A 12789-nucleotide genomic window follows, 5' to 3' on the forward strand; every position below is an offset into this window, starting at 1 on the left:
GTCTTTCCTCTAAGTTTCGTGAAGCCAATATTACTATAATAAAGACTTCGTTTGAGAGAGTTGGGACCACCCCAAAAGGGAATAAAAATGGTCAGGTGTTGAAAGTCCCTGCCCCCCAAGCAGGAATCACACCTGTTTCTCTTCCCCCAGGCAACTCCAAATAAGGACCTAAGTGAGCACGGGATCCTGTGCTAGCCAGAATTAGAATCTCAACAGCCCTCCTCAAGGGGCGGTGAGTCAGGGTCAGGTTGGGGCCAGCTCCAGAGACTGTCAGACCCCAAGCAGAGGTCTTTAGCTGAGCAGGCAGCTCAGACTGTAGCAGTCAGGGCCTGACCTCTGCACGGCTGAGTGCCTGGTTTGCTGGAGTTAATTCACAGTGGGAATTCTTTCCATATAAAGTGCCCGTCATCCATGTTCAGAGAGTTGTCCCCTTGGCTTGCTTTTCTTGATTAGAGCTCGATTGTCCTCGACAAGCCTTTGGGTCTTGTTTTGGTCCTGCCGTTTCTGGATCCAAGAACTCAGCTGTGGGAATGTACCAGGGATAAATAACGTGACCCATTACAGTTTGATGTGTGTGAACACCCAATATCCGTGTCGATGGATCCTCACCTCTGGGTCTCTGAACTTGGGCTTAGATTCAGAAGTAGGCTCTCTGCATCTGAGCTCAAGCTCAAATGAGGTCACAGGGCAGTCCCCCCCCTTATCAAGAGTGCCCTTAAGAAGGAGACATTCAGTCACAGAGATATACTTAGGTAAAGGAAAGGTGATGTCATGAGACAAAAGGTGAAGAAAGACGCCCCCTATAAACCACGGAGAATGGACTGGAACAGGCTCAGTGGAAACCACTTATGGAAGCCAGTTATGGGGGTACAATGCCTGTAGCCCCAGCATCTGGCCAGTGGAAACAGGAGGAGTTCCAGGCTAGCCCGAGTCGCTTAGTAAATCTCGCCTCAGCCACAAACAGAAAGCAAGAGAGGACACAGGACTCGGGGTGGCATCTTGGAAGACAATACAGGAAGCTCTCTCAGAACAATTATTTTATCTTTAATTATGTATCTATGCATCTATGTGCGTGAGTGCAACTGCCCACAGATGCCAGGACGAAGTATCACAAACTCCCGGGCTGGAGTCACAAGCAGTTGTGAGTACTCCACTTGGGTGCGAAGAACCGTGCTTAGTTACTCGGTTCTTTTTTTTTTCCCCCGGAGCTGGGTATCGAACCCAGGGCCTTGCGCTTCCTAGGCAAGCGCTCTACCACTGAGCTAAATCCCCAACCCCTGCTTAGTTACTCGGGAAGAACAACAACACATGCTTGTAACTAGAGCACCATCTCTCCAGCCTCTACAGGAATTACTTTTTAGAAGTCATTGATGCTTGAATGGGGGTCAAACATGTCTTTAATCTCAGCACTTGGGAGGCATAGGCAGGTGGGTCTCTGTGAGTTAGTTGAAGGGCATCCTGGTCTACTGGTTTACCTACCAAGTTCTAGGGCAGCCGAGGTGAGAGCGTGAACTCTGTCTGGATGATGGTGATGGTGATGATGGTGATGATGGTGATGATGGTGATGATGGTGATGATGGTGATGATGGTGGTGATGATGGTGATGATGGTGATGGTGATGTTTATATATGATGTCAGATGCTTACCCTGGGAGAGTTTTCAGAATCAGGCATTGGTCGTCAAAGAATCTTGAGCCTGGTAGGCGGAAGAGTCTGCGGAGAAAGGTACCATCTGCCTACCAGGCAGGCCGCAGATTCCTAGTAAAGCTACGCCAAGCCTAACTGGCTCTTGTAGGGGTCCACCTGTCGCCTTAGCCTGAAAGACTCCATTAAGCACTTGAAGGAATGTTCTTTCCATGGGACAAGTTTAATTACTTGATTTTCAGACTTTTTTTTTAAAAATCTTTTCTCCACCTTTAATTAAAATTTCCCAGAGATTCCAAGTGGGAAGTCGACAGCAACGATTCGAATTTTCAAAAGATTTTTTTTTCAGTGAAACCCCAGTGAGTCTGCCTACATCCTTTTTGGTGCTTTTTCTGATGATTCTGGAGTGGAAAGCCACAACACAGAAAGCAGGCCCCAGAGAGCCTGTGTCCAAGGGTGGAGTCACACCTTCCCTGAGTATTTGGGGAGTCACATCTGGTCAGTCCCGTTGCCTTTCACTGACAGAAACCATAGTGTCAAGAAGAGAGAAAGTTCATGAAAGGCCCCAATTCAGCAGCCCTTGGGGCCTCTCTCCCTTCAGCCAAGAACTCGCTGGCCCCTGACAGTAGGCTTTTGTTGGGGGCTCAGGGATGTGAGAGGCAGAAGGTAGAAAAAGTGTTATAAAAGCAAAATTCAAGGGATTTGGGCTAGTTCAGTATGTTTATGAAGAAGTGGGACCGAAGCCAATGTCAGGCCGACAAGAGACCCTGGTTACTCTGTCTTCAGATGGCTGAGTTTCAGATCATATTTCTAAGGCAGGGTAGAGCAACCTTTTAAGGAATATAGAATCGGCCTAATATTTACCCAACTTAGAGTTAGGCATAATGGAAACAAAACATTACAAACTGTTAAGACCCATGCCGGTTAGATACTGACAGCTCCCCGCCGGAGCTGTGTGGGCTCCCAGCTGGCAGTGGAAGCTCACGGTGTCACACTTAATAAGTGTTCCTGGGAAACACGGTCCCTAGCCACCCACCTTCGCAAGACTTCGGACATTGCTCATTCTAGACCTTAACTCTTGCATTCCCAGCGCTGTGCACACATTCTTGGATGGTTACGTTTGTGGTTGAAATGGTATCACTGCCACAGGTCACAAGTTAATAGGTGGGCGCTCCCTTCTGAATTTACACACACACACACACACACACACACACACACACACACACACACACACACAAGTTAGCTCATCGTAAGCCCTCTCCCTGCTCTCCAAGAGGCTTGTTGGCACGTGGTCTCTGCACTCCTGGTCCCTGCCCAGATTCCTTTCTCACATCTTGGAAATTACCTTTTATAAAACCCTCCACTAATTAAATGGAGCCAGCTTTGAAGTGGGAGCGATCCTCTGCGGGCAGCCTCTAATTACATCACGGAGAGCACGTTGACTCGGGTCACCAGGTGAGGGGATTCCTAGATTAAAAAGCCTGAGCGACAAAACGCACTGAAAAGAAGCACAAACAGAATCTGGACGGGCGGTGGATCCAAGTCCAAGGGCATAGCTTGACCTTCATTAGCGAATTCTTGCCTGGTTCTGTCTCTGCTCTTAATGAGAGCTGGATGCTAGGAGAAAAAGAATCTCTCATCGATGCCGTCAATCAGAGTGCCATGGGAGAGGCCACTTTGAACGAAGGCTTGCCAGCGACTGCTGCTTGACTGGAAGGCAGTGTTCATTTATTCAAAACAAACACACATTTGAGTAGCTTCCAGCTTCTGCACTCTCTGTGTGAAACCGCACGCTACAGGCATCCTCCATGGTGACAGGGTGCCCTCTCCCTTTGGTCATTGTAGAGATAGTAATTTTGTCCTGTTCCCAATACCAAGGACATTCACTGCTAATGTGTCCCCAAAATATGCCACAGGTTCCTGACTGAAAACTGCTGCCACAGAGTCAGAGGCAGGCAGGGTGATGTCTGGCTAAAACCCCCTGAATAATTTGTTTCACTGTTTTTGTTTGGAGTGCCCTGCGAATCAACCGGTAATGTATGGAACCCATGCATCTGGATCGTGTTCTCCCTACTAGGTTCATACTCAGATCCATTTCCCGGGATGCTACCACAGAGAATATAAGATGTCGGGAGTCAGGATGCTTCAGACAGCTCTCTGTGACCTGCGAGGGCGGAATGGTGAGGAAGTTTGTAACAGACTTCAGAGAAGTACCCTCATATCCCACACACCCATCCTTCCCTACCCACAGTTCATTGGCACTTATCAGCAGGGTGCATTTGTCAGGCGATATGGGTGTGTTGTCCGGTTGGGTTTTGGGCTTCTTTTGAGACAGGGTCACACTGTGCCACTTAGTCTGGCCTGCGACTCCTAGCGGCCTTACCTCAGCCTCCCAAGTGCTGACATGACAGACATGAGTCACAGTGTCTGGCTTTTACATGACACTTTAGAAAAATGAAAAGGTCTTAAGTTGTGTGTGTGTGTGTGTGTGTGTGTGTGTGTGTGTGTGTGTCCATGTCCCTGTGTGTGAGTCTTTACAGATGAGTACAGGTGCCCTCAGAAGCCAGAAGAGGGTGTGGGATCCTCTGTACATGTACACACTGTAGTATAGTAGAATCTTGCAAAGAGTCTCTCTTGCACATCATCTCATTTCTACCATAGTAACAACTCTGGTGCTGATGGTGAGGGGATGGGAAGGCATTGCAAAGGCAAACAGTATGGTGACTGATTCTTCCATAGCCTAGTGACAGCAGGGAGGTCATACGTGTATGACCCAGGACCCAGGAATGCTTCCTTTCTGATAGCACAAGAACGCTTCATCACGCTCACAGCTGCTCACAATTATAATCTATGAAAGGTTCAAGTGTGGGGCTGGAGAGATGGCTCAGCAGTTAAGAGCACTGACTGCTCTTCCAGAGGTCCTGAGTTCAAATCCCAGCAACCACATGGTGGCTCACAACCATCTGTAATAGAATCTGATGCTCTTCTGGTGTTTCTGAAGACAGCGACGGAGTACTCATATATAATAAATAAATCTTTTTAAAAAAGAGAGAGAAAAAGGTTCAAGTATGCAATGTTTGTGTAATAATATGGCAGATAGGTGTCCTGGACTGCAGAACTTGAAAAGGAAGGGAGACTGTTGTACTCAGGATGGGCATGTGGGAGCAGTGACTGACACAAGGACTCTGGCCAACCGCCAGCTAAACTGGGCCAGCAAAAGTGATAGCATGAGCTGTTGTGTTAGGAGTTGATCGAAAGCTACTGGGCCGTGAGTGGAGACCGTTATGTGGTCATGAGATGGAGGGGGTAGGGAGGAATAGTGACAGTTGACATAGGATCTGCAAGTCACAGCTGCTGGGCACCCCCAGCCTCCTGTCCCATCAGTTTCTCCCCTCTTCTGCAGCAGGAGTGTGGCTGTGTTTGGACTTGTCCCCCACAGGAGTATGTCTACCTCCAGCCTCACCTGCCTTTCACCAGCAATCTTGGTCACCATGAGACCATGTCAGCTTGCACTTCCTATCCTGGAGCCGTCCATGCACACCCCTGCCACACTGTTTGCACGTGGACAGTTCTGACACACCAGTCGAGCCATCGAGTACCCACCTTTCTCAACCGTGCAGGACAGCGGGCCTCTTTTGGGTGCCTTTCCCTCTTTCCTTTCTGTTTTACTTCTGGAGGCTTGAAGGGACGCCAGGTGACTGTGTCTGTATGCAGTGTCCGGTGTAGGGAATGTATAGATGGGGCTTGGTGATGTTCGCCAGGGTCAGGGGAGCTGGGATGAGGGTGTCTGCTAATGGGAACAATGTTTCTTGGTGGTGGTGGTGATGTGAGGTGGGTGATGGATATTCTCGAATTTGATTATGATTATGGTTTCTTTTAAAAATCTACTAAACAGTACCGATCATATACATCACATTTTATTGTATGTGACAATCTTATGTATGTGACTATCTTAGTTCGAAAGGATCACTTGATGTGCATTCACTCTAGAAAAAAATTAAAGCTATTCAAACTGGCGACAATACTGGCTGACTTGAGTCCTGGTTTGGGCATGGAGGTATTGTCTCCGTGGTTTGTGTGTGTGTTCACTCAAGGTTTACTCCATATTATACTTAGCCTTTTTTTTTTTTTTTTTTGGTTCTTTTTTTTTTCGGAGCTGGGGACCGAACCCAGGGCCTTGCACTTGCTAGGCAAGCGCTCTACCACTGAGCCAAATCCCCAACCCCTACTTCCATTTTTTAAGGCCAAGAAAGGTCCTCTCGGGTCCCGATCAAACTTCTCCCGTCACCTAGTTCACCTCTGTCCCTATCCCATTTTGCTTATCAGTTTTAGGAGGCCATAGTGTCTCGAGCAAGGACATTTCTCCAGGCCTGAACTTTATGTAGATTTTAGTTTTCAAAAAACTAAATGCAGCACCCGTCCTCCCCTTTTTTTTAGAAAAATAAAAGCAGAATCCAGTTCTGTTGAAATGGATGGTGTCCTTCTGAGGACCCCAGGGTGTGGACATCCTGAAATACTGGCTACTTGTAGCTGCAGAGGAAACAGAACCCCTGGACCCTCTCACATCTGAATCCCAGAGCGCGCGCTCTCTCTCTCTCTCTCTCTCTCTCTCTCTCTCTCTCTCTCTCTCTCTCTCTCTCTCTCTGTGTGTGTGTGTGTGTGTGTGTGTGTGTGTGTGTGTGTGTGTGTAGGAAAGTGTCTGTATCCATATGACAGATGGCCTACCTAGTTTTCTAATTAGGTTGATGATACTTTAATTTACTTAGATGTTCTCATTGACTTAGCATACAAGGTCAGAAGGAACAAGCGTCAAACCCCAGTGTAAGATAAAAAGCACTCCCTGAGATGCCACCCTCAACTTGCACTCAGGTGTCAGCCACCACTCTGCAGGTGGCATCCACCCCAGAACATGCCTCTGCCTCCCCATTCAAAGTTAACCACAGGAAGCTGGGGTTCCCCACAGGAGGCACCAGGCACCCAACCTTTGTCGTTCTGGTTCAGGATGGATATTTATTTGACTGCTTCACACCGTTTTGTGGGTTTCTAGGCTGTTTGTAACTTTTGTGCTTCTTTGATTGTATGTGCACACAGTGCCAGTGTGTTTGATTTCATGCGGTCTCTCTATGCCTAAACAGTGCTGGGTGACGGCTCGTAGACTGGCAAGCCGAAGTGTCGTCCCTAGGCACTGTTTGCTGGCAGCCTGGCATAGCTTCTGCTTTTGCCTTTTTGAAAACTGTGTTTGTACTAGTGCATACGTGTTTGTGGGAGCATCATGTGGAAGCCAGTGCTCAAACCTTAACGGCCCACCTTAATGTTTATGATGGGGCTTCTCACTGGCCTGGAGCTCCCCAAATAAACGAAGGTGGGTAGCCATCGGAACCTGCTGTCCCCACTGCTCTAGCACTGGGTTTATAAGTGCTCTGCTTGTTCAATAGGTGCAGTAGCCACAGGGCATGGCTTCTGAGAATGGATTTTTCTTTTAAAAGTATGGTGTCTTAGTTAGGGTTTTACTGCTGTGAACAGACAGCATGATCAAGGCCTCTTAAAAGGACAGCATTTCATTGGGGCTGGCTTAAAGGTTCGGAGGTTCAGTCCATCATCATCAAGATGGGGACATGGCAGCATCCAGGCAGGCCTGGTGCAGGAGGAGCTGAGGGTTCTATATCTTCTTCTGAAGACTGCTAGGAGAGTACTGGCTTCCAGGCAACTAGGATGAGGTCCTAAAGCCCACACCCACAGTGACACACCTACTCCAACAGGGCCACACCCACTTCAATTGGGCCACACCCACTTCAATGGGACCACACCTACCCCAACAGGGCCATACCTTCTAATAGTGCTACTTCCTGGGCAGAGCATATACAAACCATCACATGTGGATTCTGGATATTGAGTTCCACTGAAGTGATAAAGTGCTTAAGGATCCATCTCTCCAGCATTCCACCTTGGCTTTAATGATAACACCATAGGACCTCCTTCTTCCTAACTCAGTACTTGCTGGGCTCTAGCTGTTCTGAGATCAGAGTGCCTGCCTTTGGTCCAGGGAGGTCCATCCGATTGCCCTAAGGATGGGTAGAGCTTGAGGAAGGTTTAAAGAGTGAAGACGTTAGTTTCCAACAGGTTTTTTTTTTTTTTTTTTTTTTTTTTTTTTTTTTGGTTGTGAGCCTAGCTTTTGATGGCTCTGGCCTGGATATTTTTTATATTTTAAAATATTTTGTAAACATTTTATGGAAAGTGGTAAGGGTGAGTTTAACCAGGAATGATGGGGAAACAGAGTTAGAAAGTGAGTGTGGTAGGAATCAAGTCTGCCATGCAGGTGGGAAGGAGACAGAAGCCAAGGGCACCATAGTCTGGTGTGGATTTTTGGAAGCCCTGTGGTGTGGAGGCCACCAGGCAAATGGAGATGCATGAACCAGCTTAGGACCAGCTCAGAGACAGGTGCCTTCAGGAGTAAGTGAGCCGGTGTTTACTTAGTCTGGCAAGCTGAAGAACGTGGTCCCTGGCTCTGCCTCAGAATCACAGCTGGACCTTTAGTCTACCAGGCTAGACTTTCTCTGCAGAAGCCTCTGAAGTGAGGCTGTCTAGGTAATTCTTGGCTCCCATACTAACCAGAAGTCACCCGATACCGAATTATAAAATTTAATAATTTAATAGTTTTTTTTTTGTTGTTGTTGTTGTTGCGGTGATGAAACAACATGGCCAAACGTACCTTTTGGAGGAATGAGTTTATTTTGGCTCACGGTTCCGCAAGGAGAGTCCGTAATGGCAAGGAGGTGTGGGATACAGGAGGCGTGGCAACAGGCAGCTACAGCAGGAAGCCAAGCAGTCACAGCTTTAACCTCCAACATGAAGCATATAAAGCAAACCAGAAATGGAACATGATATAAACTCTCAAGACCTGCCTGTCCCTGGTAACATACTTCCTTCAGCTAGGCTGCCCTTAAACAGCGCCACCTGCTGGAGACCAAGTGTTTAGACATAGAGCCTATGGGGCCATTTCTTATTCTAAGCATCACAGAGGGGCCAGCTTGAATTGTGCTCAGTGTCCATAAAGGACCCATTTGTACCATTGAATGGTAGTGTGGGCAACGTTCAGGGTAATGCCAGCATCGATTCTCTTCTCCTTCAACTGAAACTGTGTCTCTTCCAAATACTAGCTCTCCATCTCTGTCACATCAGAACCTGACACCCACCATTCTTCCTTGTCTCTGTGACTCTAGCCACTCTAGGGACCTCAGATGAGCGCAGTCACACTGGATTCGCCACTTTGTGCCCAGCCTATACAACTTACAACAGTGCCCTCAAGGATCGCCGTATAAATAGCATATGTCATGGTCCCCCATTTTAGACCGGTGTGTTGGCCAGTCTTTTGATGTCTTAAATCCAGGTCTGAGTGGAAGGTTCAAGTTACCCCAAACTTCATCATGCCTTACCCTTAGCCAGCAGGACCCTGTTGAAGCCTGGATCCTGGGTCAAGGCTAGAAGAATATGTGATAGATTCAGTGGCAGTTGGGAATTGGGAGGCAGGCATGTGAGAGCTTCATGTGGCTTTGTGGTTTGGTAGTGCACGCGCCCCTCTGCCGACCAAGTGCCACTGAGCCCCTTAAATCCATATATGGGGATGTGTTCCATCCAGACAAACCAAATCTACACTTGCTTTTCCATGTGCGTTGGATGGCTATCCCAACTGGCATACTCTAAGCTCTTTGGGTGGACAGATGGCTATCCCATGAGAGATGCTATTCAGCTGTCCTTGTAAAGAACACATTTCAGATGGGCAAGCTCTCTCTCGCAGTGTGGAAAGGCACATCTCATGTGTGTGTGTTCTTCCTCCTAGGTGAAGTGGAGGACTCAGAGGCCATTGACACCTTGGGACAACTTGATGGCCCGGACAGCCCACTTCCCACTCTGAAAGGTAAGATAGACGGACAGCGGCTGTTGGGATTGGTACAGAAAACCACAGCGTGGCTGCTTTGTTGGCCCTTGTCCCTGGGGGCCGGACCTGCCTGATGGAGCAGACGATGGGGTCTCCTGGTCTGTGGCTGCTCCGTTGCTGGACAGGAGAGATCCATACATGAAGTCTTTTTCCTACCCCTCCCCCCACCCCCTGAAAGGCCATCTGTTAAATACCTGCTGACAGCCATCTCTCCCCCATATTTATTCCTGTCAACGAAACAGCCATGGGGTGATATCTCAGAGGATGACACTTTTCTGTGCTGCCATCTGAAGGAGCGCTGTGTCCCCTTGCGGTGGCTCCTGGAATGTGGTTGACCAAATAAGAGCCTCATCCTTAAACAGAACTGTCTCTCCTTCACCCCCGAAGCCATCAACTGCATCATAGCCCCTCAGAAACAGAGACGTATGAACCTTTCCCACTCCGCACTAAAATGCTGACCAGCTTGGTTTTGTGTAGACAGCCGTGCTGCTTATGACTACAGCAGTCCTGTTATGTCCAGAGGCACTGTTTTACTTCATCCCTCCTGACTCTGACTTCTCCTCTTCTGCATGGTACCTGAACCTTAGGGGAGGGGTGTTTTTATTAGTTGGGGTTCTCCAGAGAAACAAAACTGATAGAATGAGTGTGTGTGCACGTGCGTGCATATGTGTGTAATATATATATATATATATATACACATACATACATATGTACATATATATGCACATATATATATTCCTGTGTGCTTGTCTGTCTGTCTGCCTGCCTGTCTCTGTGTGTGTATAAGCATGCACGTGCATACACTAACATATACATGTACTCAGGACCGAGCTAGAGCCCCATGCATGCTCTAGAGTGTGCGCTCTACCACCGAGAAACAGAAACATCCTCACCCTTGTCTGGTCTCTGGTCCACAGACTACCTACCACTCCTCAGGACAGGATGGCATCTTGGTTCCTGTAGCTTCACTAGCACACCACACCACCTGACCCATTGCATCTATCCGTGCATAGCAGTCCCTTAAGTCACTTGGTGCCTCTCCTTTTCACAAGGCTAATGTGATCCGTGACCCAAGCTGTCGCCGTTCCTGTGAGAGTGTGGAAACAACCCCACAAAGCAGGGAACACTGGGCTAGGTCCCAGAGAATAGGAGTCACCAAGTGTGGGTGCAGGTGTAGAGAGGGGGGACATGCTGCCTTGAAGAATAACTGGCAGAAAACCAAAGACCTGGACACTGTATTTCCACTTGAAATTCTTTATACTCTAGGACTATATTCTGACTGGGCAAGCCAGAAAAAGCTCTATTTAGCCTGTGAGAGGTCTCGCGGTTGAGAGACTTGGGGAATGAGCTGTGAGCCTCTCTTGTAAGGAGTGCATTGCTTAGTGGTTCCGATGATACCGTTGTTTTTTTTTTTCCCAATCTGGTTCACAACCAGTAGCCAGGCAGAAGCTCGAACCTGCCAGTCAGAGTGTTTATTAACACAGCATGTCCCGCAACGCCAGACAGATGCCTGGGGAATGGGCGGGACAGACAGGTGGTGGCACCTGTACTCCATCTGTCCTCAGCAAGTATGGAGGCCCATGTGGAGAAACGGTTTCAACCTCAGAATAACCATTCACCGTCACCACTTTAGCAGTGAAGCTGCCCTATCAAAGAGGGTGAGGGCACTGTCAGGAGCCTCGTGGCCACGAGCTAGGACCACTCCTTGATACCAGACCCTTTCCACTCAGGGTGGGAGCAAAATCGAACAGAAACCATGCAGACCTATCAGAGCTATTGCCAACTATTAATGCGAGACCTGCTCGGAGAACAAGGAGACCAGACATGACTGACACCAAGCTACGATGTCCAGGATTCTGTGTCCTTTTCACTAAGTACTTCCTGGTGGTGTGTTAAGTGCAGTTTGCTCTTAGCTTCAGTGAGTGCCGTGGTCAGATCACTAGTGGTTTTTGAATGTAAAGTCTAGTAGAAATGGTTGCTCACACATCAAACTCCCTGTAAGCCTTGTGCCCCAGAGGGGCCAGTGTTAGCCTTAGCGCTCACTCTGGTACTGTCCCCCACAAGGCAATGGGGGCACCTTCTGTGGCTGACTCCCATATCAATAGTCTTTAAAGTGTCCTTTCCAGTGTTTTCAGCATCAAAGTCAGAGTTCAAACTCAGTGTAGTGTGCTCACAGCCATTTCTGTCCATCGCAAGTCTTTTAAGCATGAACAGCGTGGACTTAAACTGTTCATGGGCTGGAGTGTCCTGTCCTCCTCCACTGAGCATGCTCAGGAATGAAGCCACCTATGATGGCTTTGTATGAACTCGGCCCAGGAAGTGGCAGGATTAGAAGGTGTGGCCCCGTTAGAGTAGGCGTGGCCTTGTTGGAGTAGGTGTGGCCTTGTTGGAGTAGGCGTGTCCTTGTTGGAGTGGGCGTGTCCTTGTTGGAGTGGGTGTGTCACCAGTGGGTGTGGGCTTTAAGACCCTCATCCTAGCTGCCTAGAAGCCAGTATTCTGCTAGCAGCCGTCAGATGAAGATGTAGACCTCTCAGCTCCTCCTGCACCAGGCCTGCCTGGATGCTGCCGTGCTCCCACGTTGATTATAATGGACTGAACCTCTGAACCTGTAAGGCAGCCCCAATGCAACGTTGTCCTTATAAGAGTTGCCTTGGTCATGATGTCTGCTCACAGCAGTGAACTCATACTAAGACACCACCCATCTACTAACACGTGGGAACTCCCTGGATAAACTCCCCATGCTTTCTGTGTTCAAGGAAGACACTGCTTCCTGATGGTGCCCCCTGCAGTCTCTCCTTTCCGGCTGCGGCCATTAAATTTTCTCCAGTCTCGGTCTAGTCTCTGTGTCTTTCAGCTGCACTGGCTGCCATGAAAACCTCTAGTGTTTCTTCAGTAGCTCCGTTTGACTCAAGCTTTAAGGAGCCTGGGAGAGCACTGTGGTGGGACCCGCTGCTGGCTTGGGAAGTCGGCGTGCAAAGCCCCTGATTCCACTGCTTTGCCGTCTCCCCACCAACACAGTTTCCTCTGGTAGCCTCCACCTTCCCAGGATCCCTCAGTTTCTCAGATCAGCACTGCCCCACTGGGCACGAAGTGTTCCACTGTAAAAAGCCCTTTCTACATTAATATTAAGAAAAGCAGTAACAGTAGCCCTGGACCTGGGATTCTCTGGGTTATGGACACTGGGCTTTCTTCTGTCTTCTTAATCGTTTC

At 48.5% G+C, this 12789-nt stretch overlaps 1 protein-coding gene across 4 annotated transcripts in view; it reads left to right on the plus strand.

Annotated features, from left to right (window-relative positions):
• Window positions 1–12789, plus strand: part of Ror2 (receptor tyrosine kinase-like orphan receptor 2) — a 175296-nt gene that overhangs the window by 132134 nt on the left and 30373 nt on the right. For all 4 annotated transcript variants that reach the window (NM_001107339.1, XM_063276345.1, XM_017600508.3 and 1 more), the window contains exon 2: window positions 9481–9558. In NM_001107339.1, the coding sequence (NP_001100809.1) occupies window positions 9481–9558 (78 nt within the window). The remainder of the gene's footprint in view (window positions 1–9480; window positions 9559–12789) is intronic.

Source organism: Rattus norvegicus, chromosome 17 (assembly GCF_036323735.1).
Source record: "Rattus norvegicus strain BN/NHsdMcwi chromosome 17, GRCr8, whole genome shotgun sequence".
In the NCBI taxonomy this organism is placed as follows: domain Eukaryota; kingdom Metazoa; phylum Chordata; class Mammalia; order Rodentia; family Muridae; genus Rattus; species Rattus norvegicus.